The 23,369-nt window shown below is 41.7% G+C and overlaps 1 protein-coding gene across 1 annotated transcript; it reads left to right on the top strand.

The window, feature by feature from the left end:
- Positions 1–9,856: 9,856 nt before the first annotated feature.
- LOC124867714 (gastrula zinc finger protein XlCGF8.2DB-like) lies at positions 9,857–15,610 on the top strand. Its single transcript, XM_047364294.1, has 2 exons — positions 9,857–10,236; positions 13,381–15,610. The coding sequence occupies exons 1-2, from the start codon at positions 10,095–10,097 to the stop codon at positions 14,364–14,366; spliced, it is 1,128 nt and encodes a 375-aa protein (XP_047220250.1). The 5' UTR covers positions 9,857–10,094; the 3' UTR covers positions 14,367–15,610.
- Positions 15,611–23,369: the final 7,759 nt, after the last annotated feature.

Below are 23,369 nucleotides of genomic sequence, written 5' to 3'. Positions count from 1 at the left end.
AGCAGGTACCGTTGCTAAGGATAGTTCTATTTCATCTCTACTGACCGCCGGAGGCGGTGCTTCAAACACTAAATAATCATTCTTGCGCATGCGCAGGTCGAGAAATTAATAACAACAGGGTCACATGTGACCTACCGGTGTCTCACGTGAGTCTATATAGTCACATGACACCGGGAGCCCAGTCCCGACAATCTTCTCGCGAGCACGCGGAGACTGAGGGACCAAGCGCTGTGGCGGTCATCCGGGATTCATAGAACCGTAGTTACATACGTAACTTTCGTTCTATTTCATCCCTACTGACCGCCAGAGGCGGTGCTTCAAGCCCTGGATGACGCATACCAACAGGGTCCCGAGGGATCCCACGGAGACCCCAAGGAACACAGCAACACCACTAACCTCAGCAGGACGCAGAAGGCGGTTGCTCCAGTATTCCCTGCAGGGGATGTGGCGTAGCGACATTCACCCTGTAAAACCTGGCAAAGGTGCTTGGCGCCGTCCAGGAAGCAGCTTCACAATTGGCCTCCAGAGGCACCCCGGTCATGGCAGCCCACGAGGTGGAGAGGCTCCTAGTGGAGTGACAGCGCACGCCGCTTGGCAGGGGCTCATCCTGCAAGGAGTAAGCCACAGAGATCATCTCCACAATCCAACATGCCAACCGCTGTCTAGAAAGGGCCTGACCTTTCCAAGAGCCAGCATAACAAACGAAGAGACAGTCAGTCCGACGAATGGGTGCCGTGGAGCTGACATACGCCTCAAACGCTCGGACAGGACAAAGAGGCTCAGAGGGGGCACCAGGATTAAATCGGGAAAGCCGGAGCGGCAGCACACTGCCAGCCACTGCAGGCACCTTTGGCACAAAGGAAGCATTAGTCCACAGTGTAACACCGGAGCCATCCGGGTTCCACCGACAGCATGGTTCAGACACAGACAGAGCATGCAATTCCCCCACCCGTTTGGCAGAAGCAATGGCCAACAGGAAGGCGATTTTCAGGGAGAGCCACTTGAGATCCGTCCCTGTAACGGGCTCAAAGGGGGGGGACTGAAGAGCCGCAAGCACTAGCGACAAATCCCACGTAGGGGCCACAGGGCGCCTGGCCAACAGAGCAACCACCAAACCCAACATGCCAACGGGAAATGGCAGCGAATAGTGTCCAGTCCCTTACCACGGCACCAGCCGGCAAAGATCGCCCACTTAGCACCATATGCAGCCCGCATGGACGGCGCCCATGCGCCAGTCATGGTCTGTCCAACCCTGCCCCCATAATGGGAGAAGGCAGAGCCTGCACCTGTAGAGGCCAAAGCCAGAGTTTCAGGCCCGGATCGGGGTGGAGAATCCGGCCTCCCATCTGGGAAAGGAGGTCTCTCCTGGAGGGGAGGCACATCGGCAAGCTGGAGTAGAGCCTGCGCAGCAGAGGAAACCAGGTCCTCCCTGGCCAAAAGGGGGCTACCAGCAGGAGCTCGTGCCTGTCCTGAAGAACCCTCAGAAATGTCTGGGGGATCAGGGGAAACGGGGGAAAGGCGTAGAGAAGGGTCCGGGGCCACTCATGCGCCAGTGCGTCGCAGCCCGGAGGACTGGCATTGTCCATCAGGGAAAACCAGAGGGGACAGTGAACAGCATTCATCTCTCGAGGCAAACAGGTCCACCTCCGCCCTGCTGAAGATGGCCTAAATGCGATCCACCACCTCCAGGTGAAGCCGCCACTCCCCCGGAAGTGGCACCTGCCGAGACAGAAAGTCTGCGGAGACATTCTGCGGACCTGGAATATAGGCTGCCCTGAGGCTGGCAAGGCGTGGCGCCGCCCAGACCAGGCGCCGCCGGGCCAGGGACAGTAGTCTCAGAGACCTGGACCCCCCTTGGTGATTTATATGGAAGACAACCGTGGTGTTGTCCGACCGGACCAACACATGTCGTCCTAGCAGCCCTGGAAGGAAAGCACGGAGCGCCAGGAACACAGCCATCAGCTCCAGAACATTGATATGGACCCTGCACTGTCGCGGGGACCACACCCCCTGAGCCGCACGGTCTTGCCAGGTCGCTCCCCAACCCATGGAGGAAGCATCCGTATGGACGACTTCCCTCCGACATGGAAGGGGGCCGAGCGGGACACCCGCCATGATGTAGGACCCGTTCTGCCACTGGGACAGAGACTGTAGGCACCGAGGCACAACCCGAAGCCGTCGGAGCCGGTGAGTATGCCGGGAGGGGTCCAGGCCGACCCCGTTCAGCCACATCTGCAGGGGCCGCAATGAAAGAAGCCCCAGAGGCACCACGCTGGACGCAGCAGTGAGCATGCCCAGAAGACGCAGCCACTCCACAAACCGTGGAGCCCTGCCAAAACGGAAGCTCGGAAGCATGGCCAGGATATCGCCGACGCGCCGAGGAGAAGGACAGGCGGTCATGGAACCAGAATCTAGAACCATGCCTAAGAAAATAGTCACCTGGGAGGGGGTCAGGCTGCTCTTCTCCAGGTTCACCCTCAAACCCAGCTGACGTATCTGGTCGAGCACCGTCCGGGTGTCTCGGATCGCCTGATCGCGGGTTGCAGCACAAATGAGCCAGTCGTCCAAATAGTGCAGGATCCGCAGTCCCCATGCCTGCAGGGGTGAAAGGGCCGCTGCCACACACCGGGTGAACACCCGAGGAGAGAGGGAAAGACCAAAGGGAAGAACTCGGAACTGGAAGTGCCTCCCGTGAAAGGCAAAGCGGAGAAAACGGCAATGGTCCGGAGCAATGGGGTCATGAAAATAGGCGTCCTCCAGGTCGATAACCGTGAACCAGTCTCCCGCGGAGATCGCCTGCAGAACCTCCTGGGTGGTCAACATACGGAAAGAACCTTGAGAAAAGTGTTCAGACCCCAGAGGTCCAGAATTGGATGAAGACCGCCGGTCTTCTTGGGAACCAGAAAATAAACTGAATAAAAAACCCCGGGATCCCGCAGGGGGTCCACCAGAACAATTGCACCCTTGGCCAACAAGGTGCAGATCTCCCGGTCCAGGGCCCGAGCCTTCATTGGGTCGCAGATGACCGTCATCTTGGCCCGGCTGGGGGTAGGAGGCCGGCGGCGGAACTGAAGACGGTATCCCCGGGACAGAGTGGACAACACCCACGAGTCCGGGGCGTGAACACAGCCCAATAATTGAGCTGGCCCGGGGAGAAAAAACCCCACCGCCGGAAAGGCCTCTCGAAAGACGGTGCCCGAGGCCGCAACTGATATGACATCATCCTCGCAATGCGAGGACCTGGCCTGTTCAGGAAGGGAAGGCTCACTGCGGTCACCATCCCCCCGGAGATACTGAAGGAGGGCCTTCATCTGGGCCAGTTCCATAGAAAGTTGGTCCACTCTAGAGGACAGTCCCGGGGGGCCTCGCCGCTTGGCTCTCCTTCCAGACGCCAAGGGCACATCCTCAGCTGACCGTTTCATGGAGGCCGCACCCTGTCCAAGCGGCAAAGGATCCCGCTGGACAGAGACCGTCCAGTCAACAGGCTGCTCCACCGAGGACAGCCGGGCCAGCCGCACCGCTCGGGGCAGAACGCTGTAATTAGAGCAGGCATGATCTGAAAGCGCCTCCCTGAGATGGTCAACACCAAGGCAGGGAGGGCACATGTCATGGCCGTCCTCCGGCTGTAGGGGAGCTGAACAGGATGCACAACAAAGATTGTCCATGACCCAGTGGACAGATGGGGTCGAACGGGCAGAAAAAAACGCCGTCAAGACCGTTACAGCAACTGGCTGGTAGGACTCAGCACGAGCAGAAACGCCACTGGCTGGTCGGACAAACAGGAAGAGGCAAAAGCGAGCAGTAAACTACTGCCGAAACTAAACGGACTCAGCACGAGCAGAAAAACGCCACTAACGAGTTAAATCAAAGCGAACAGCAATCACTGCCGAAGAAAGTAAATAGACTCAGCACGAGCAGAAAACGCTACCGGCGAGTCAGACAATCAAGAATAGCAACGTATAAATGAATGAACGGACTCAGCACGAGCAGAAAACGCTACCGGCGAGCCGAACAGACTTACCAGAAACCCTGGAAGAAAAAGCAGCTTGCGCAGCCTCTGGAGGGCAGAATCATCCGCAGCTCCGACCACAAACGATCACGAGGCTCCCAGCAGCAAGCAATAAGAGGAACAAACAAACACAAGTCAACACCTGCATTCATCAACCTGCGCGCGAGAAGAAAGAAGGGACTGGGCTCCCGGTGTCATGTGACTATATAGACTCACGTGAGCCACCGGTAGGTCACATGTGACCTTGTTGTTATTAATTTCTCAACCTGCGCATGCGCAAGAATGATCATTCAGTGCTTGAAGCACTGCCTCCGGCGGTCAGTAGGGATGAAATAGAACTATCCTTAGCAACGGTACCTGCTGGCCAATGAGATGAGTCGAAATATTCTGTCAGCTCATTGGTCACAGAGCAGGATATGGCTGGTAATGAATTTACCGTAATGTTAAATATAAAGCACCCCATCATTTATTAATTCTATTGACATTTTAGTGAAGATTTTTGATCCACCTAATAATACGGGACTACGTGCGTCCTGTTTCAGCTCAATACTGGACGCGTACTTTTTATTCTAAATACGGGATGATTCCGTTTTTCAAGGGACGGTTGACAACTCTAGTTCTGATGTAGAAAGAAGCACTTTAGACTGAATTTTTTTTTATATAAATAGCAACACTACCACCTCTATTCAGATAGTCAGGTCCATAGAGATTATAACCGCTAGCGTACTGCCTTGGATACACTCTTTGTGCAGTATTTGACAGTCAGCTAAACTCCCTTTCCACACCAAGACTCTGAAGACTAAATACTGATGTCCACAGGTTTAATGATGTAAAAAAAGAGCTGAAACTACAAAGGAATCACAAATACAATGAATTACATTATGCTCATAAGGTGAAATAAAGAACAAACACTTTCTCATCTAAAAGTCAGTGGAACGAAGCACAAATTCTCAAAGGGCTAATTATTAGCATACAAGCTAACAGCTAACACGTTCATCACATCCACAAAACCTACAAAATAAACTAAATGGAAAAATCACATCAATATTTCTCAGTTTAAACGATACATACTAACAATGCAGCCAGATAGCAAGAGATGTGTACAGGGTTTGCCTAAAAACCAATGCCGAAGCCCAACCATGTGCCAGCTTTCTCAACTCTGAATAAGCTACGTTTCAAGTTGACAAAGTCATTATTGGTAATACAAAGGGTCACACCTAATTGGCATCATTGTCTCACAAATATCCCTGCTTTAACCTCTAAAGCCCCCCCGACGCTCCAGATTATTTTTTTTTTTTCAATGTTTATTGCTCAAACTTCCCTTAATTAAACATAGACATGTGGTATCCTCTGAAAAATCAGACTCTAAAAGCTGATATAAATCATTTCTACAAACACCAAACAGAGTTAAAACTACAAGCAGTTGAATCAGAAAAATGCAGGAAGTAAACGTACTCTACAAAATGGATTCCCTGGAAGTCTTGGCCTGTGCCTCCTGATTGGTGGGATTGACGTGAAAGACATGGAGATAACTTTATTCTTCTGGCTCTAAGGATGAAAAGGAGGGGTCATTTGTGCAATTCGGCCAATCCAAACTCGAGCCATTGGCGTGCGTAATGCAGGTTATTAGTGTAAACACTGAGCACGCTGAACCGCAAGGCGCAGTTGCTACAGCTGTTACGCACCGGACCTTCCTACCTCTGGCTGTTTATGTGCTGTGGTCATCATTTCGCGTGTTTTTGAAACACAATGGCGTCCCGCACAAAGTTCTACACCGTCGCTGAAGCTTTGGACTTAATTACAATGGACTGCGTTACTGAAGTCTGTGCAGAGGATTCCTCATCTGAAGACGAAGAACTTTTGTATTCCAAGATCAATGATGAGCTAGATTATGTAGTTCTGCCGCTTGAAAGGTATGTAATTTTAGTTTTATTGCGAAAAACCTTTAAATATATATATATATATTTTTTACACTAGTGCTTCGTGATGTCCCTTAATAAATGGATTTGTAAGCCACACAGTGGAAGATAGCACTGAAATGTTTGCATCTGTAATTAGCTTCTACACACCAACCTCCACCCCCACCTGCCCAATAAACAAAGGTGTTGTGAACACATACATTCATTCCTAGTTGTCAATAAGTTGGTGTTAATTTATTTTTAGCAATGCTGTTACGTATTTTATTGCGAAGATTGATTTTTTTTTTTACACTGGTGCTTCCTGTTCAGTAAATGTGCTCCAGTATGATTCAACATAGCATTTTCTTGTTCTATTGAAATTTATTAAAAAACAGATGTGGGTAATAAAAAAAAAAAAAAAAAAATCAAAAACAGGCTGTTTTAGACATGGAAAAAGTAATTTATTAGATTTTTCAACTAAAACACAGGACGTCTCCACTTTTGCAGATGGTGTCGAATTGAGTCGAAACTGGCCATATGGTGCCAAAACGAAAAACACCTATGTATGTCTTTACTAAAACCTCTGTAACTTTGCTTTAGTGTACCTTATGTCGAGGTAGGAAATCTTCACTGGGCGTCCGTTAACTCTTACATTACTCCTCTCCTCTCATCGACTCTTTTTATTTGGCACCCCAAAGGACAATCCTCAGTCAGAGATCAGTTGTACGTTTCCACAAGTTTATTAAAACCAATCTGAATTCAGAGAGGGAGACATCACACTTACACTGCTACCTGAAAACGTCTGTGTCTTGTCTGACTGGGGGCTGCGTTACATTACATTTTATACCCCACGCTGCTGTCCAGCACCTTTTTCAGTTACATACACAATCATTCTATCTGTGGATGTCTCCCCAGCAACAGCATAAAAAAAAAACGGAGATACATCTCATCATTTAAAAAAGAATTGTTTCCCACACGTCTTCAGGAAGCTTCAGGGTGGAATACTTATCAGACGTTCCGACCAGCACAGAGAGGAGTACCATGCCTCCCCACATACACTGCCGGCTTCTCACGATACAGACAGAAAACGCCTGCAAGCTTTAACCTTGAATAATGAACACTCATTGTGTTATAATACTAGAGGCTACTGTTAAGGTTTTTCTAACTATCAAAAGCATAACTAAAACTCCTAATAAAAATCTATCTATAAACAGCAATGTCCAAAATATATCTTAGTCTTAAGTACTAATAATAATGCATTTATATTTCTACACTACTAATAATATGGCATTTATATTTCCACACAACCTGTCCAGGGTGTACCCTGCCTCTCACCCATAGACTGCTGGAGATAGGCACCAGCTTCCCTGCAACCCACTATGGAAGAAGTGGTAAGAAATGACTGACTGACATCAAAAATCTGCTTGTCAAACTAAATTAATTTATTCCAGTAACCATAACGTCAAATGGTAAGATTAACTCATATTTTTGCTTTCAACTAACAAAATACAATTATGTGTTTTGAGTGGGCTGGGTTACTTCAACAGAGGGAATGTGATAAACAAGTAAACAATAAAAATTCTATTTGTTGGGTTAAAGCTTGAAGGAGTATGTCCTGGTAAATTTGAAAGGAGGTCACAAAATCAAAAATCACAGAGGGGAGAATTATTTCTAAAGTAAAACTGTGTGAATAATCAACAAACAAATGTTTACTTCTGTGAATGTGGGAAATTGTGGAATAATTTGCATGAAGTGTTAAAGGAGTGTTCAACTATTTAATCAATTTGAATAACTTCATGAATAGAAATTATAGCTTCCTCTGTGCTTCTGAGTTATTTATTTATGGATGATGTTTGTAACTTAGATTGTAAATTAACTTGATACAAGGCCTTGAACTTTTACTTGCTGCTGAACAGAACTGATTTAAGGGTAATAATTGCTTTGTGGGTGACTACCTATTGACTGGACAGGAAAGATGTGCCCTGGTTACCCTCTCCCTCCAGGACGCCCTGACACCGATTGGCCTACTTCGTCAGGGGGAACCTTTCAGAAAATGTGTTTTTGAATTGTATATGTCTGCTAGAATACAAACTGCTTCCTGTTAGAACCGATTCTAATCTTTTAAATGACACCACGGCAAAACAGGAGAGACAGCTGAAGGCTGTGTAAACAGGATGTTGAAATTATTTCTTGTCAAATTACAATAGCTTTAGATATGATCCTTGCAAAAAAAAAAAAAAAAAAAAAGAGGGGTGTGTGGTGTTTTTGGAGAGGCTTGTTGTTCTTTTATTCCCAACAATTACAGCACCTGATAGATCTCTGACGATGGCCCTAAAAGAATTGCAATCACTGTCCATCGAATTAAAATTGCACTCAGGAATTGGTGAGCAATCCACAAACATGTTCAAGACGTGGTTTGGAAAATGGGGAAACCTACTGGTGAGTATATTCACTTCATTGAGTGTTGTGGTGATCGCAGTTTGTGCATGCTGTTGTGCACCGTGTATTCAAGCTCTCATCCTTAGGTGTATGACTACAACCATGGACTCAGAGGGACAGAGAGTGCCGACCGCCTATCAGATGCCAATGGTTAAGGGGTTGGGCCCCTCAAATCAAGGGTGTAAGACAGAGGGCGCCGTGATCAGGGTCACAGGATTGACAGAGGATAACCCATAAGTGAAAAGGGGGGCCGCCATCTGACCCGATATCCTTTACAGTGATTTCTGAGACTTAATGAATAATGTTGATATTAAATGAATCAGAATATTTGATTTAATGGTATGAATGCTGTACAGATAATCAGATAAGTTAATGACAGATTGATTAAGTGAAATTAGTTAAGCACATGTCATGAATGAAAGTATTAATAGGACCTCGCAGGTTATTTTTGGTTATGTGTTCACCTCTCTATAGGTTAATTTTTAGAACGTGTTAGGTAATAAATGGAGGGTGCTTTAAAATAAAACGTTTTCTAATTGTGCTAAACAGGTACATTGTTTCTGATTATGATGAAATATTTTTGACTAAGATCCATTTGATTAAGCCACTATGTGGCCTGCTTTAATGATAATAATAATAGTTGATAATTACCTACAATTGGGCGTAATCTGCCCGGTATGAACATATGATTCTATATTCCATTTTAAGACTAACCTTTTCAGGTAGCTGAACCTGCCAAAAGACGCTTGGGGATGGATGTCGCTCAGGGGGCAGAGAAGATGGATGAAGACAATCAACACTTAGGGTCTACATTAACTGATTCACATGATGTTAGACAGGATATTCTGCTGTGCTTCAGGCTGTTGTTCTTTCTCTCTCTTTTCTCTAAATCATAAACATACAGGTTTGATGGGGTTAGACTTGTCTCCACTAGGTGTATCAACTGTTGCTTAGACACAACCAGGGGTCTACCGGAGAGATGGCGTTCCTTCTTGGGGGGGAGGAACCACGTGACAGCTGGAAGGAGATTCCCTGGTCATATATAGGTAAACAACTGCTAATATACACACGTGTATCTATAAATATGTGTGTATTTATTAATATAGCAAGACCTAGACAAAGTTTGTTTTTAGTGAAATTTATGACCATGTATCTCAACAACTGTTCATTTCAGTGGCATTAATTCATTTTTTAAAAATTTGTTATCAATGTTTCATTTCCATAAGGTGGCAGCCCAGAGAGAGGAGAAGCCCAGGGAGAGGAGAGACAATGCATCCTAAGAGAAATATGAGCAATAAAGAAAATTTATGATAAAAATTTGAAAGAATTAAAGACACGTTTAGCAGAATAGACACAATGAAAAAAAGTATAGAGCAAACATTTACAAATTATTATACGATTTTTAAAAAGAACTCAATTGTGTAGTAGAATTTGATTATATAAAATAGATATTAATCAATGATGAACCACACTCCATACCAGTTGGAGGCGGTAATGCACAGCTTCAGTTTTTTCCAACCGCAAATAAACCTCAGAAGAAGAAGATACCGCGCATGACCCACGTGACTTCCGCCTTCAGGTTCTTTCCATAGAGGTCTATAGGAGAGTCGCCTCACTCTCTATTGTAACGCCCTGAGTTCTCCGTCTGATGAAAAATAAAGTAACGTTGCTTCGCTGAGTTTGGATGAAAGAGCTGTAACTGTTTAGGAACCATTAAAGGATCGTTAGAAGAGAAACTAACAACAGAGATGTGGAGGCAGCAGCTCAAACGGTGGCAGAGTGCAGCAGAGGGAGAGATTTCTAAGACGGCGACAAAAGACAAAGAATATAAGCTGAGTCACGACATCATGGATGCTGGTTTCAACCCCAGAGTTGTGCTGCACAGATTAGGTTTGTATGTTTTCAGTTGGGAATATTTTTAAGGTTACTAATGGATTGGCTTCTTAACCATAATGTTGTGTTTTGTGTTTCTGGTCAGGAATAAAAGTTCTACTTTTTAATGAAAATGGAAAAGTTTAGTTGTATTTCTACTGCTTGTCTACAGGACAGCGAAGTACGTTTTCTCCTAAAATAACAGGATATAAAACAGGTTCCGCAGTGTAATGGTTTGACTATTTTAACTGGTGGCGAGATTAATTTGTTGAAATCTTTGCGTGTCGCAGATGTTTCTAAAGGACAGGTGGCTGCGTCGATGCCTGATTAAAAACGCTTCAAGAGCACCGCCGTTGACCATAACCAGTTCAACTTGCGACACACTATATCCCGTTCACATCTAAATATACTAGAATCAAATAATTGAAACTGTGAACAGGCTGAAATGGCTTCTTTTTTTTTTTTTACCATCATGTTCTAGGAAAACATCAAAGACACTAAATTCACAGTGAAGGAGACGTTTTTTATTGAAGGAGATTTGTTTAGAAATATTAAGCATAAGCACATTTAAGCATAAATTAAAGCAGATCATACAAAACAACAAAAATACAGGGACAGAAAAAAAATACAGCAGAATATATATAGCAGAAGAGATTGTGCGTTTTTCCATTTTTATTAATTTTAGAGCTTTGAGGCGATTGTCCAAAAGAGACTTCTTAAAAGCATAAAAAAGTGTACTAATTTTCCTTCATTTGGAAGTGTGGATGAAGCAGTTTTAGATTAACTTGTTTGTGAAATAAGTTTTGTTGGCAGTTTTTCATCCTAAAAAATCACATATAAGTAAATTCTTTACCACCCATTTATGGTATTTTGGTTTAGTATGGAAGATTTTAACCACTTTAATGTCAGACATTCAAAATCTACAGCTTTCAGACCACCATCTTCATAGACTTGGAGTATTTTAATTTTTTTTATGTGGTGTACCAGGTTTTTTCAAATAAAATTGAAGTTCAGCTGATTAATAGTTTTAGTATATTTATTGAATATGGAGAGAGAATATGCAGGGTAAAGACATCGGGCCAAAGACTCAATTTTAATTAAGTATATTCTTCCAAATACTGTCAGGTCTCTGTAGCCACATATTAAGGTTGAATTTACATTTTACAGTTTGCTTTTGTGAATTTAATGTCAGTCAGTCATCAGTCATTTTCTACCGCTTATTCCATAGTGGGTCGCAGGGGAGCTGGTGCCTATCTCCAGCAGTCTATGGGCGAGAGGCAGGGTACAGCCTGGACAGGTCGCCAGTCCATCGCAGGGCAACACACATACAACCATGCATACACTCATTCATACACCTAAGGGAAATTTAGAGTTACCAATTGACCTAACAGGCATGTCTTTGGACTGTGGGAGGAAGCCGGAGTACCCGGTGAGAACCCACGCATGCACGGGGAGAACATGCAAACTCCATGCAGAAAGACCCCAGGCCGGGAATTGAACCCAGGACCTTTTTGCTGCAAGGCAACAGTGCTACCAACTGCATCACCGTGCAGCCCTAGGGCTGAATTTAATGTTTCATGATTAATTTCTTCCTTGGTTTTATAAACCCCTAGATATTTCACCGACTATTTGATGAAGATGTTATAGGCATTTGCTAGGCTACAGTCATGTATGGCTATTAATTCACATTTATTACAGTTAGCTCTGATGCTTTGGTAAATGTATCAAGGAGATCGAAGATTTTGGGAAGTTGTTTTAAGGTTGTTAGGAAAATAGTGGTATCATCTGCTAGCTGACTTATGATCATCAAGGATCATCAAAATCTCTAGTTTGGGAATATCTGAGTTTTTTTTTATAGATTGCAAGAAATTCTACTGCCATGATGAATAAAAAGGGGAGATGTTACAGCCTTATTTAACTCCTGGTGATGTTAAATTTAGGAGATGACCCATTGGGGTAGCGCGACGAAGCTATTTGTGTCATTATAAAATTATTTAATATATTACAGAATTTGGGCCCAAATCCAAAGCTCCTCTGGCTTTTCTTTCATAGATATTATCAAACGTGGATCGTAATGTTAACCATTTATTTTTTTTAGCCTCTGTTAAATTTTATTTTTACTGATCAAATGTATTTCATTTGTGTTGTTTTCTTCTTCTTCTCTATATTCCTTTTTAATTATTTGGCTGAAGGAGATTGAAAATTGCCATATTTTGTGCTTCATGAATTCCTATTTTCGAGTGTACGACAAAATAGTCATCCTGTAAAATTTCTTGAGCTGCGTTTGCATCTTTCCATATTAAGCACTCTTTCTTTGAGTGCAGCATTTTCCTTCTTTATGTCTGAATTTTCTTTTTCCTTCAGCTCCACACAGTAACACATGTTAGCAAACAGATTTAGTCTCTGCTCCATTTCTCCGCTCACGTGTTGTTTGTCCCCACCACTCTCTGTACCGTCTGTGTGTTGAAAGGAGTTGATAAAGAAGCTAATCCACCGGCTTCCTGCAACAACACGACTGAAATTTCCATAATAACCACATATTGACTGTGAAGCGCAACTCCTCTGCTTTCAGAAACCGTTGTAATTTTTCAGATAGTTCAAACTGTCACATATTCACGGTAATTTAAATTACACTTGTCCAAATGTGTTACTGATGACACGTTCTGTGTTAAAACACTTTATCACTACTTGTATTAGGTTTTTAATCAACTTACATTCCAGTGCCTATTAGTTTTAAACTTTATCTTCTGTGGCTTTTGTGCCTCATTGATCTGATTTTATCCAACTGAAAGCTCTAAGAAACAAAATTATTAGTTTAAGCACAAGAAACGATCAGATGACACATAGGATACTGTTTAATACTGAGAACTTTGGGTCAAAGTTATCGAGGACATTTGATGTGAAACCATGTAATTTTTTTTATACAATCAAAAAAGGTAGAGTTTGATTTCTAACACTGTCTCCTTATTGTAAAGAAGGGGATAGAAGTCCTTAGGACTGTGCAGTAAGGTGACTTTCCATCAATTAGCTGCAATTCAAACACTAAAGATGATGTAAAAGTGTGGCTTCTTCAAAAAACATTCAGTTTCTAAATCTTGTTTGAGCAAAAGCAGCATTAATAAAATAATCAACATGCATAATCTGTTTCAATGTTTCCTGCAGATGTTAAGCAGATCCTGATGGTTGAAGAAGCTCCTCTAGACCACAGACCTTGTGATGACCTGCATGACCCAAAGCCCCCACACATAAAGGAGGAACAGGAGGAAGTCTGCACCAGTCTGGGAGGAGAGCAGCTCAATGGGAAAGAGGAGTTTAATCCCATCAGGTTTCCAGTGAATGCTACTCCCATAAAGAGTGAGGATGATAAACAGTCCCTACTGCTCTCACAGATTTATCAAGACAAAGTTAAAGGCAGAGAGCTTCCAGAAGAGAACGATGGAGGAGAAGAATCCATCCGGTTACAACATCATGAAGATGGTTCCATTTCTCCACAAACTGAAGACACTAAGGATGAAGAGGATGATGATGTAGAGCACCACAGAGAAGAGAAACCTTTCTGTTGTGATCTTTGTGGACAAAGATTCAGTCATAAAGGATATTTAAACAGTCACATTAGAATCCACACAGGACAGAAACCTTTCTGTTGTGAACTTTGTGGACAAAGATTCAGTCATAAAGGATATTTAAACAGTCACATTATAATCCACACAGGACAGAAACCTTTCTGTTGTGATCTTTGTGGACAAAGATTTAGCCAGAAATCAAGTTTAAACAGACACACTCGAATCCACACAGGACAGAAACCTTTCTGTTGTGAACTTTGTGGACAAAGATTTAGGCATAAAAGAAATTTAAACAGTCACACTCAAATCCACACAGGACAGAAACCTTTCTGTTGTGATCTTTGTGGACAAAGATTTAGGTATAAATTGAATTTAAACAATCACATAAGAATCCACACAGGAGAGAAATCTTTCTGTTGTGATCTTTGTGGACAAAGATTTAGCCTAAAAGCCTATTTAAACAAACACATTATAATCCACACAGGAGAGAAATCTTTCTGTTGTAATCTTTGTGGACAAAGATTTACACATAAATCAAGTTTAAACAGACATATGAGAATCCACATTAAAGGGAAAATGGCTTAGCTATAAATACTCGCTCAAGCTGCACGGCTGTAGTTTGGTGAGACATTTCGATGTCATTAGAGGCAACAGTCTTCAAATGGCTTCAATGTTTCTCTGGGGGTTAATTTATATATTTTTTATGTCTTTACTTGTATAACTGGAATTTCTTTGCCAGGTAAGTTTTATTCACTATATTTAGTCTTTTGTTTAGATGGAGCTGTAGCACAGGTGTGTTTTCATGGTATGTAAATAGTTTTACGGTTTTAGATACAGAATCAGGGCACCTTGCTGTCATTAGGTCGACCATGAACTCCTCTGTATACCAGAGTATCTTTGAGTCAAGGTTAATCAGCTGAAGCTTGGATCAAAGTGGCTCATCAGTAGGATAATAATCCCAAACAAAGCAGCAAATGTAAAAAGGATTGGCTTATAAAAAGACCAAATCCTGACTGAAATTCTAGGTTCTCACCAGAGCTGTGCAAAATTGATGTCGGCAAACCTCAATGAAACGAGTCAATGGTGAAAAGAGGGCCAAGATCATTTTTTTCTGTGTCTGAATCCCCCAGTCAATTACAGCTCATAGGTGTTTCTTCCTCATGTCAACACATCCTTGCTCAGTATGAAGGACTGCTGCAAAGTCAATGTCTTTATGCAGTTAGCTGGGCTTTCTTAACCTTTTAACCTGACGGACCCACCATTGGGTTCGGTTGAGACACAGAAGAGAAAATGACCGGTTTAAAGGTTCTGGACCACATTTGATGGATCGGTGATGGATCAGTGATTGATGTTTACAATCACCCCGACCCTCCTCCTCCAGAACAAAGAGGCTCCATCTTTGTTCAAAGAGGCAGTTTATATTGGACTGACTAAAGGCTTGTTTGATTCAGAATTGGTCACTATCCACTTTGCTGGACGAGTTTGTGTCACAAACAAGGAATTTGATTTGGGTTTCCAAAATCACAACATATAAAAAACATTTAGAGAGATAAAAATAAGGACAAGGAGCAGAATGTACAAGTGTGTGTGTGTGTGTGTGGGCTGGGATGCAGCCCATCATACTTTATATATGTCTATATAAATAATAATAGGGAAGGTTGTGAGTGCTGTATCCTTAGTTGTTTTCAGCTCAGTACTGAATGTTTTTCATTGATAGTTATTTTCTGCGAATTTGTATGCATTGTTTTTTATTGAATATTCTTTATTGCACATTGGTGTACATCGTTTGTCATGGATTATTCTTTTTTTCAATAAAAAAGGACAATTTAGTTTGATTTCTTTTTATTATATTGATTTTACGCTGTGTAAAAGGATATGTTTTAATGATACACAGAGTAAATGTTATTACCAAAGACTTTGTCATATGCTGAAGGAGTCCTACAATGGAAATCAGCATTTTTGGTCGACCAGATTTTCTTTATTACGTAGAAAACACATTTGGCACAGTTTTAGCCCATTTGGCTAAATTGTGCCAATATGCCAGATCCACCTGGCACATTGCCTACTAAAACATTTGTGGAACAAATGATTCAACTGATTCAGTGCAAATTTTCTGCAGTTATAGTCATGATTTTGATGAATACAATCTGAAGCTTCTAGGTTTTCAATAGGATTTTCATGGTGTTTTGCAATGTTTATTAATTACAAAGAATTGGCAGGGCCCAAATAATAGATTTGCTTTGTTTAATACCAAATTAAACAAATATAGTAACAGTTGCAATAAAAGTTCCACTGGAAAAATAGAATTTTATGTCTTACCTCACAGATACTATAGGTTTTCATTTAGATTTTATAACTGTGGAGCTATTCTTGATTCACTTCAGTTTGTAATTTTAGGAGGAAATTGCCTCTAAAACCCTTAGGGCATAACAGGTTAAAAGGATAACTTTTAAATAATTGTCATTATATCCTGAATTTGAATTCATTGTCTTACAACTAAGTTTGAATTATTTTTCTTGTCACTGAATTAAGTCTGGTCTATGTGATCAGATGTATTCATTTCATTTGATTTTTCTGTATAAAAACTGGAGCTCTTTGTCTGATAAAGTGCACTCAGGTGAAATTTGTTAACTGGTATATAAATAAATCAAAGATTAAATTGAATACAATATTTGAGTTTTTAAAGAAAATACTATCTTGATATTTTTATTTGAGATTCTTGTCTATTTTACATTTATAGTATTTTTCTGTGTCCATATTTATCACTTTTATAGTCATTCATTGTAAAGTCATAACAGTTTAGTCTAATGGTGCTCTGTAACAGATTCCAGATTAACGGCAAAGAACTGAAATTGTATTGGTTCTGATGTAGAAAGAAGCAGTTTAGACTAAATGCTAAAGTCCAGAGGGTTAATTATGTAAAAAAAGAGTTGAAACTACAAAGGAATCACAAACACAATGAATTATATTATGCTCATAGCATGAAATAAAGAACAAAAACGCTTTCTCTTCTAAAAGTCAGTGGAACGAAGCACAAATGCTCAAAAGGCTATTTAGTAGCATACAAGCTAACACGTTCATCACATCCACAAAACCTACAAAATAAACTAAATGGAAAAATCATATGAATGTTTCCCAGTTTAAATGATAACATACCGACAATGCAGCCAGATAGCATGAGATGTGTACAAGGTTTGCCTAAAAATCAATGCCGAAGCCCAACTATGTGCCAGCTTTCTCAACTCTGAATAAGCTACGTTTCAAGTTGACAAAGTCATTATGGGTAATACAAAGGGTCACACCAAAATGGCATCATTGTCTCACAAATTGCCCTGCTTTAAACAGCGCACAATAATAAACAGGCAAAAAGTCGGCACCTGGATTTAACTAAGCAAATAGGTACGAGCCTCCTATTAGATAATTACTGCATGGGCGATTATGTTTCAGCTGGCAACAAGTTGTTTAACCTCAACTGGTGCAATGAGTTGCTTCTCATTTTTTAAACAACCATATCAATAGACACATCCGTAGTTGTGGAAAAGATGTCCTTCTGTTTCAGAAGGGTCAAATCATTGGCATGCTTCAAGTAGAGAAAACATCTAAGGAGATTGCAGAATCTACCAAAATTGGGTTAAGAACTGACCAAAGCATTATTAGAAACTGGAAGGATAGTGGTGACCCATCGTCTTCGAGGAAGAAATGTGGCCGGAAAAATATCCTGAATAATCGTGATCAGCGATCACTTAAACGTTTGGTGAAATCAAATCAAAGAAAAACAACAGTAGAACTCTGGGCTTTTTTTAATAGTGAAAGTAAGAACATTTCCACACGCACGATGCGAAGGGAACTCAAGGGAATGGGACTGGGTCAAAGACACAAAAGAGAAATCAGGACTTATATTGATCCTTATTAGCTTAGAAACTTTGTGTACATATGTGCATGACTTGACACCTGTGTGTCTCTCTGTTAATTGACTGGGCAGAAACTCCAGGTCCTATTTTAGGATTTTCAAAATGAAATAAACCACCAAAATACATAACTGGAATAAAGTCAAATAAATCAAAATAGCAGCAGTAAAACTCCCACCAAATCACGTACCTATTGTTATTTTCCCTTTACAAATTCACTACCATACTGTTTTAACTATTCATGGTCAAAGTCTTTCATTGCATTCAAAAACGTCCATTTAGCACCTACAAAATTTGTACCTTGGTCACATCTGAGTTGTCTTACATGTCCACATATACAGGTCCTTCTCAAAAAATTAGCATATTGTGATAAAGTTCATTATTTTCCATAATGTTATGATGAAAATTTAACATTCATATATTTTAGATTCATTGCACACTAACTGAAATATTTCAGGTCTTTTATTGTCTTAATACGGATGATTTTGGCATACAGCTCATGAAAACCCAAAATTCCTATCTCACAAAATTAGCATATCATTAAAAGGGTCTCTAAATGAGCTATGAACCTAATCATCTGAATCGAGTTAACTCTAAACACCTGCAAAAGATTCCTGAGGCCTTTAAAACTCCCAGCCTGGTTCATCACTCAAAACCCCAATAATGGGTAAGACTGCCGACCTGACTGTTGTCCAGAAGGCCACTATGGACACCCTCAAGCAAGAGGGTAAGACATAGAAATAAATTTCTGAACGAATAGGCTGTTCCCAGAGTGCTGTATCAAGGCACCTCAGTGGGAAGTCTGTGGGAAGGAAAAAGTGTGGCAGAAAACGCTGCACAACGAGAAGAGGTGACCGGACCCTGAGGAAGATTGTGGAGAAGGGCCGATTCCAGACCTTGGGGGACCTGCGGAAGCAGTGGACTGAGTCTGGAGTAGAAACATCCAGAGCCACCGTGCACAGGCGTGTGCAGGAAATGGGTTACAGGTGCCGCATTCCCCAGACCTGGGCTACAGAGAAGCAGCACTGGACTGTTGCTCAGTGGTCCAAAGTACTTTTTTCGGATGAAAGCAAATTCTGCATGTCATTCGGAAATCAAGGTGCCAGAGTCTGGAGGAAGACTGGGGAGAAGGAAATGCCAAAATGCCAGAAGTCCAGTGTCAAGTACCCACAGTCAGTGATGGTCTGGGGTGCCGTGTCAGCTGCTGGTGTTGGTCCACTGTGTTTTATCAAGGGCAGGGTCAATGCAGCTAGCTATCAGGAGATTTTGGAGCACTTCATGCTTCCATCTGCTGAAAAGCTTTATGGAGATGAAGATTTCATTTTTCAGCACGACCTGGCACCTGCTCACAGTGCCAAAACCACTGGTAAATGGTTTACTGACCATGGTATCACTGTGCTCAATTGGCCTGCCAACTCTCCTGACCTGAACCCCATAGAGAATCTGTGGGATATTGTGAAGAGAACGTTGAGAGACTCAAGACCCAACACTATGGATGAGCTAAAGGCCGCTATCGAAGCATCCTGGGCCTCCATAAGACCTCAGCAGTGCCACAGGCTGATTGCCTCCATGCCACGCCGCATTGAAGCAGTCATTTCTGCCAAAGGATTCCCGAAGTATTGAGTGCATAACTGTACATGATTATTTGAAGGTTGACGTTTTTTGTATTAAAAACACTTTTCTTTTATTGGTCGGATGAAATATGCTAATTTTGTGAGATAGGAATTTTGGGTTTTCATGAGCTGTATGCCAAAATCATCCGTATTAAGACAATAAAGGACCTGAAATATTTCAGTTAATGTGCAATGAATCTAAAATATATGAATATTAAATTTTCATCATTACATTATAGAAAATAATGAACTTTATCACAATATGCAAATTTTTTGAGAAGGACCTGTAGCTATAAATGCTCTTAGTGCATTATTAAACATATCTGTTGTAAAATCATCTAACATTTCAATATGTATTGCCCTAAAACATACATGTAAACAGAAGACCATACTTTTTCATTTTTTTTCTACCATCTTTCACATAGAAAGGTCCAAAACAGTCTACACCACAGCAGGTGGATGGCGGTGTCATTTCCAGTCCTTCCTCTGGTAGATCTGACATCAGTTGATCTTGTATGTTCCTCCTGTATCTGCTGCAGGTTGTACACTTGTAGATGTGAGAGGCAACAGCGCTACTGCAGTCTAGGATCCATATACCTTGGGACTGCAGCTCTGTTGCAGTTATTCCTCTTCCTTGATGATGCACATTCCTGTGGTAGTGTTTAATCAACAAAGATGAGATATGACTTAATCTGGCCATAATAGCTGGATGCTTAAAGTGTGGATGAAAACTAGATCTGGTTAAACGTCCTCCCACCCTGAGGATACCTTAATCATCAATGAATAGACTTAGTTTGTACAGTTTGTTTCTCTTGTCTTTGAGTTTAATCTCTTTTCCTTGTGTCAGATATTTGATTTCACTATTATTGTCTTTTGTTAGTTTCATGATGAAAAATTCTGCTTCTTGTCTGTCCTTAATGCTTTCGTTGTTATTGTCTTTGGGTATGTCTCTTTAAAACTGTTTCACAAACATGCAATAGCTTTTGCAATTTTACTCCAGTCTGTAAACTTTTTTTGTTGTGAATTTGTGTCTTTAGTTCTGGATCATCACGTTTAACTTCAACATCGACACTTTCAATATTGACCTCTCTTTGCCGTAAGAAATCTGCATCTTTGAGCCAGTTTGATGTGAGGAGTTGTTTGACATTCAGACCCCTCGATGCATGGTCTGCAGAGTTGTTTTCAGACTGCACATAATGTCATTGTTGTGGGTCTGTAAGAGACTTGATTCTTTGAATCCTATTCCCTACAAACACGTGAAATCTCTTTGCATTATTATTCAGATATCTAATTACAAGTTTGGAATCTGTCCAGACATTTTCTTTTAAATCACTTATTTCCAGTTCATTTCAGTGTCTTAGAAATTTTGATTTGACTCAACATGTTAAACAGAAAACGCACAAACAGGGACATATTTTGGACTTGATCATCACTAAGGGTCTGAACATTTTCAAGGTGTCTGTAACTGATGTTGCTCTATCTGACCACGTTTCTGTTATTTTTGAAAGCATCATCTGCAATGACTCAGTTTGCCAAAGAGACATGATAAGAAAACGCATCTTTAAAGACGGTGCTGTTGAAACCTTTAACCAGATTTACTCTTCTACCTCCACTTTGCCCTGTAACACTGTAGATGAGCTGGTAGATAACTTTCAATATAAAATCTCGGACATCATTGATTCAATTGCTCCAAATAAAGTGAAAGTCGTTTCTGGGAAGTAAATGTCTCCGTGGAGAAAGACTGGACTCCAGGTTCACTATATTATCTATAAAAAGAGACTATACAGATATAATCTACAACTGAAAAATGCCAAGGAATCTTTCTTTTCTGAGATCATCAGTAAAACATTAACAATGCTCGTGCATTATTTGCCACGGTCGACAAGTTAACAAACCCTCCTGTAACTGTAGCATCTGAACTCCACTCTACCAGGGCCTGCAATGAATTTGCTCAATTCTTTACTGAAAAAACCCAAAAGATCATAGAGACAGTCAGCACATCCACATCAACTCCAGTACCAATGTTATCTCCAACTAGAACTGATTTTGACAAAATTTCCCAATTTCACCAAATAAACTGCAAAATCTTAGAAGAAATCGTACAGCAACTAAGCTATTCTTCCTGCTGTCTCGATGTTTTACCCACAGCTTTCCTTAAGAAAGCTTTGCCTGTAATAACATCTGATTTAACACAAATAATAAACACGTCCCTTTTGTCAGGTGTTTTCCCCCAGGCCCTGAAAACAGCAATTATCAAACCTCTATTGAAAAAGAGCAACTTGGACAAGCTGCTACTACAGAACTACAGGCCTATATCAAACCTCCCCTTCATCAGAAAGATTATTGAAAAAGCTGTGTTTCAACAGTTAAACAACTTCCTAACAACGACCAACCGCTTCGATGTCTTTCAGTCAGGCTTCCTGCTCACCACAGTACAGAGACCGTTCTTGTCAAGGTGTTCAATCACATCCGTATAAATGCAGACTGTGGAAGAACCACAGTGCTGGTATTATTGGACCTTAGTGCAGCATTCGACACTGTTGATCACTCCATTTTATTAGAGCGCCGGGAAAACTGAGTCGGCCTTTCTAACTCAGATTTCAATAAACAACAACGTAAGTTATCATAACTATGCAGACGACACACAGCTATACTTTACGATGTCACCAGGTGACCATGAACCCATTCAAGCGCTGGGTAAATGCTTAGAAGAAATCAATGCATGGATGGGCCAAAATTTTCTTCAGCTGAATCAAAACAAAACTGAAGTAATAATCTTTGGACCAAAGGAAGAGCGTTTAAAAGTTAGCACACAGCTTCAGTTAATACAGCTAGAAACCACCAGTCAGGCTCGAAACCTGGGTGTAGTAATGGACTCAGACCTGAACTTTCAGAGGCACATAAAGGTAGTAACTAGGTTGGCCTTCTATCACCTAAAGAACATCTCCAGGATTAAAGGACTAATGTCTCAGCAGGACCTTGAAAAACTAATTCATGCGTTCATCTTTACTAGAATTGATTACAGCAACGGTCTCTTCACAGGTCTGCCTAAAAGTCAATCAGACAGCTGCAGTTGATCCAGAACACTGCTGCTCGTGTCCTCACTAGAGCTAAGAAAGTGGAGCACATCACCCTGCTTCTAAAGTCCTTACACTGGCTCCCTGTAGCTCAGAGAATAGAGTTTAAATTACTTCTGTTAGTCTATAAATCACTGAATGGCTTAGCACCAAAATACATTACAGACTTGTTGTCAGTGTATCAACCACCCAGACCTCTCAGGTCATCTCGCTCAAATCTACTCTGCATACCCAGAACCAGAACTAACCATGGAGAAGCAGTTTTTAGTTCTTATGCTCCACTAATCTGGAATAAACTGCCAGAACACTGTAAAAACTCCGAAAACCTAAGTTGCTTTAAATTAAGATTAAAAACATATTTGTTTAGAGTGGCCTTTAACTGTGCCATCTAGGCATGATTAGTTGCATTTCAGTCCAATTTTCCTTTCATTTTCTTGTCCATCTGTCATGATTCCAGCCCTTCAGCTCCACCTTGACTGTGCTGCTCCTATTTAATCAGCTGCTCGTCACCAGCTCAGTGCGAGATCGTCTGTTGCCTCTGTCACAGCTTTCAAGCCTTGATTCATGTTTCAAGAGAGTTTTTTCTGGTTATCTGATCCTGCCTGTTTTTGACCACAGATTTCTGCCTTGTCCTTCTGCTGTTCGGAAACATCCTGACCTCACGTTGCTGAAACCTGCCTGTCTCTGACTCTGTCTCTGGATTACTGGACTACCCCTGCCTGAAACCCTCCAGTGCTTTACCTTGGATTGTCTCCCGCTTCTGCATCTGGTTGGTGGAAATATTCTCTGTCTCCTGTTTGTTCCTGGAACCCCCAAGACCTCCTGTTGTCCACTTCCCCTTCCTCCCTGGCTGGATTTCAGTTCCCTGATAAACCTCCATTCCTGTCCTTCCTGTCTGACCGCTTCAGTGGAACCTCTTCTACCCAATTATTATTATTATTTTTTTATATTAAAACTTTTGGTTAACCATTCTCTTGTCTGGCTGCGTTT

The sequence above is a fragment of the Girardinichthys multiradiatus genome, chromosome 5 (assembly GCF_021462225.1).
Source record: "Girardinichthys multiradiatus isolate DD_20200921_A chromosome 5, DD_fGirMul_XY1, whole genome shotgun sequence".
NCBI lineage: Eukaryota > Metazoa > Chordata > Actinopteri > Cyprinodontiformes > Goodeidae > Girardinichthys > Girardinichthys multiradiatus.
This window is presented reverse-complemented; position numbering and strand designations above follow the sequence as displayed.

Coding starts and splice junctions, on each gene's coding strand:
- LOC124867714 (XM_047364294.1), top strand. CDS start 10,095: ATGTGGAGGCAGCAGCTCAAACGGTGGCAGAGTGCAGCAGAGGGAGAG. Junction 10,237..13,380: donor AGTTGTGCTGCACAGATTAG/GTTTGTATGTTT, acceptor TGTTTCCTGCAG/ATGTTAAGCAGATCCTGATG.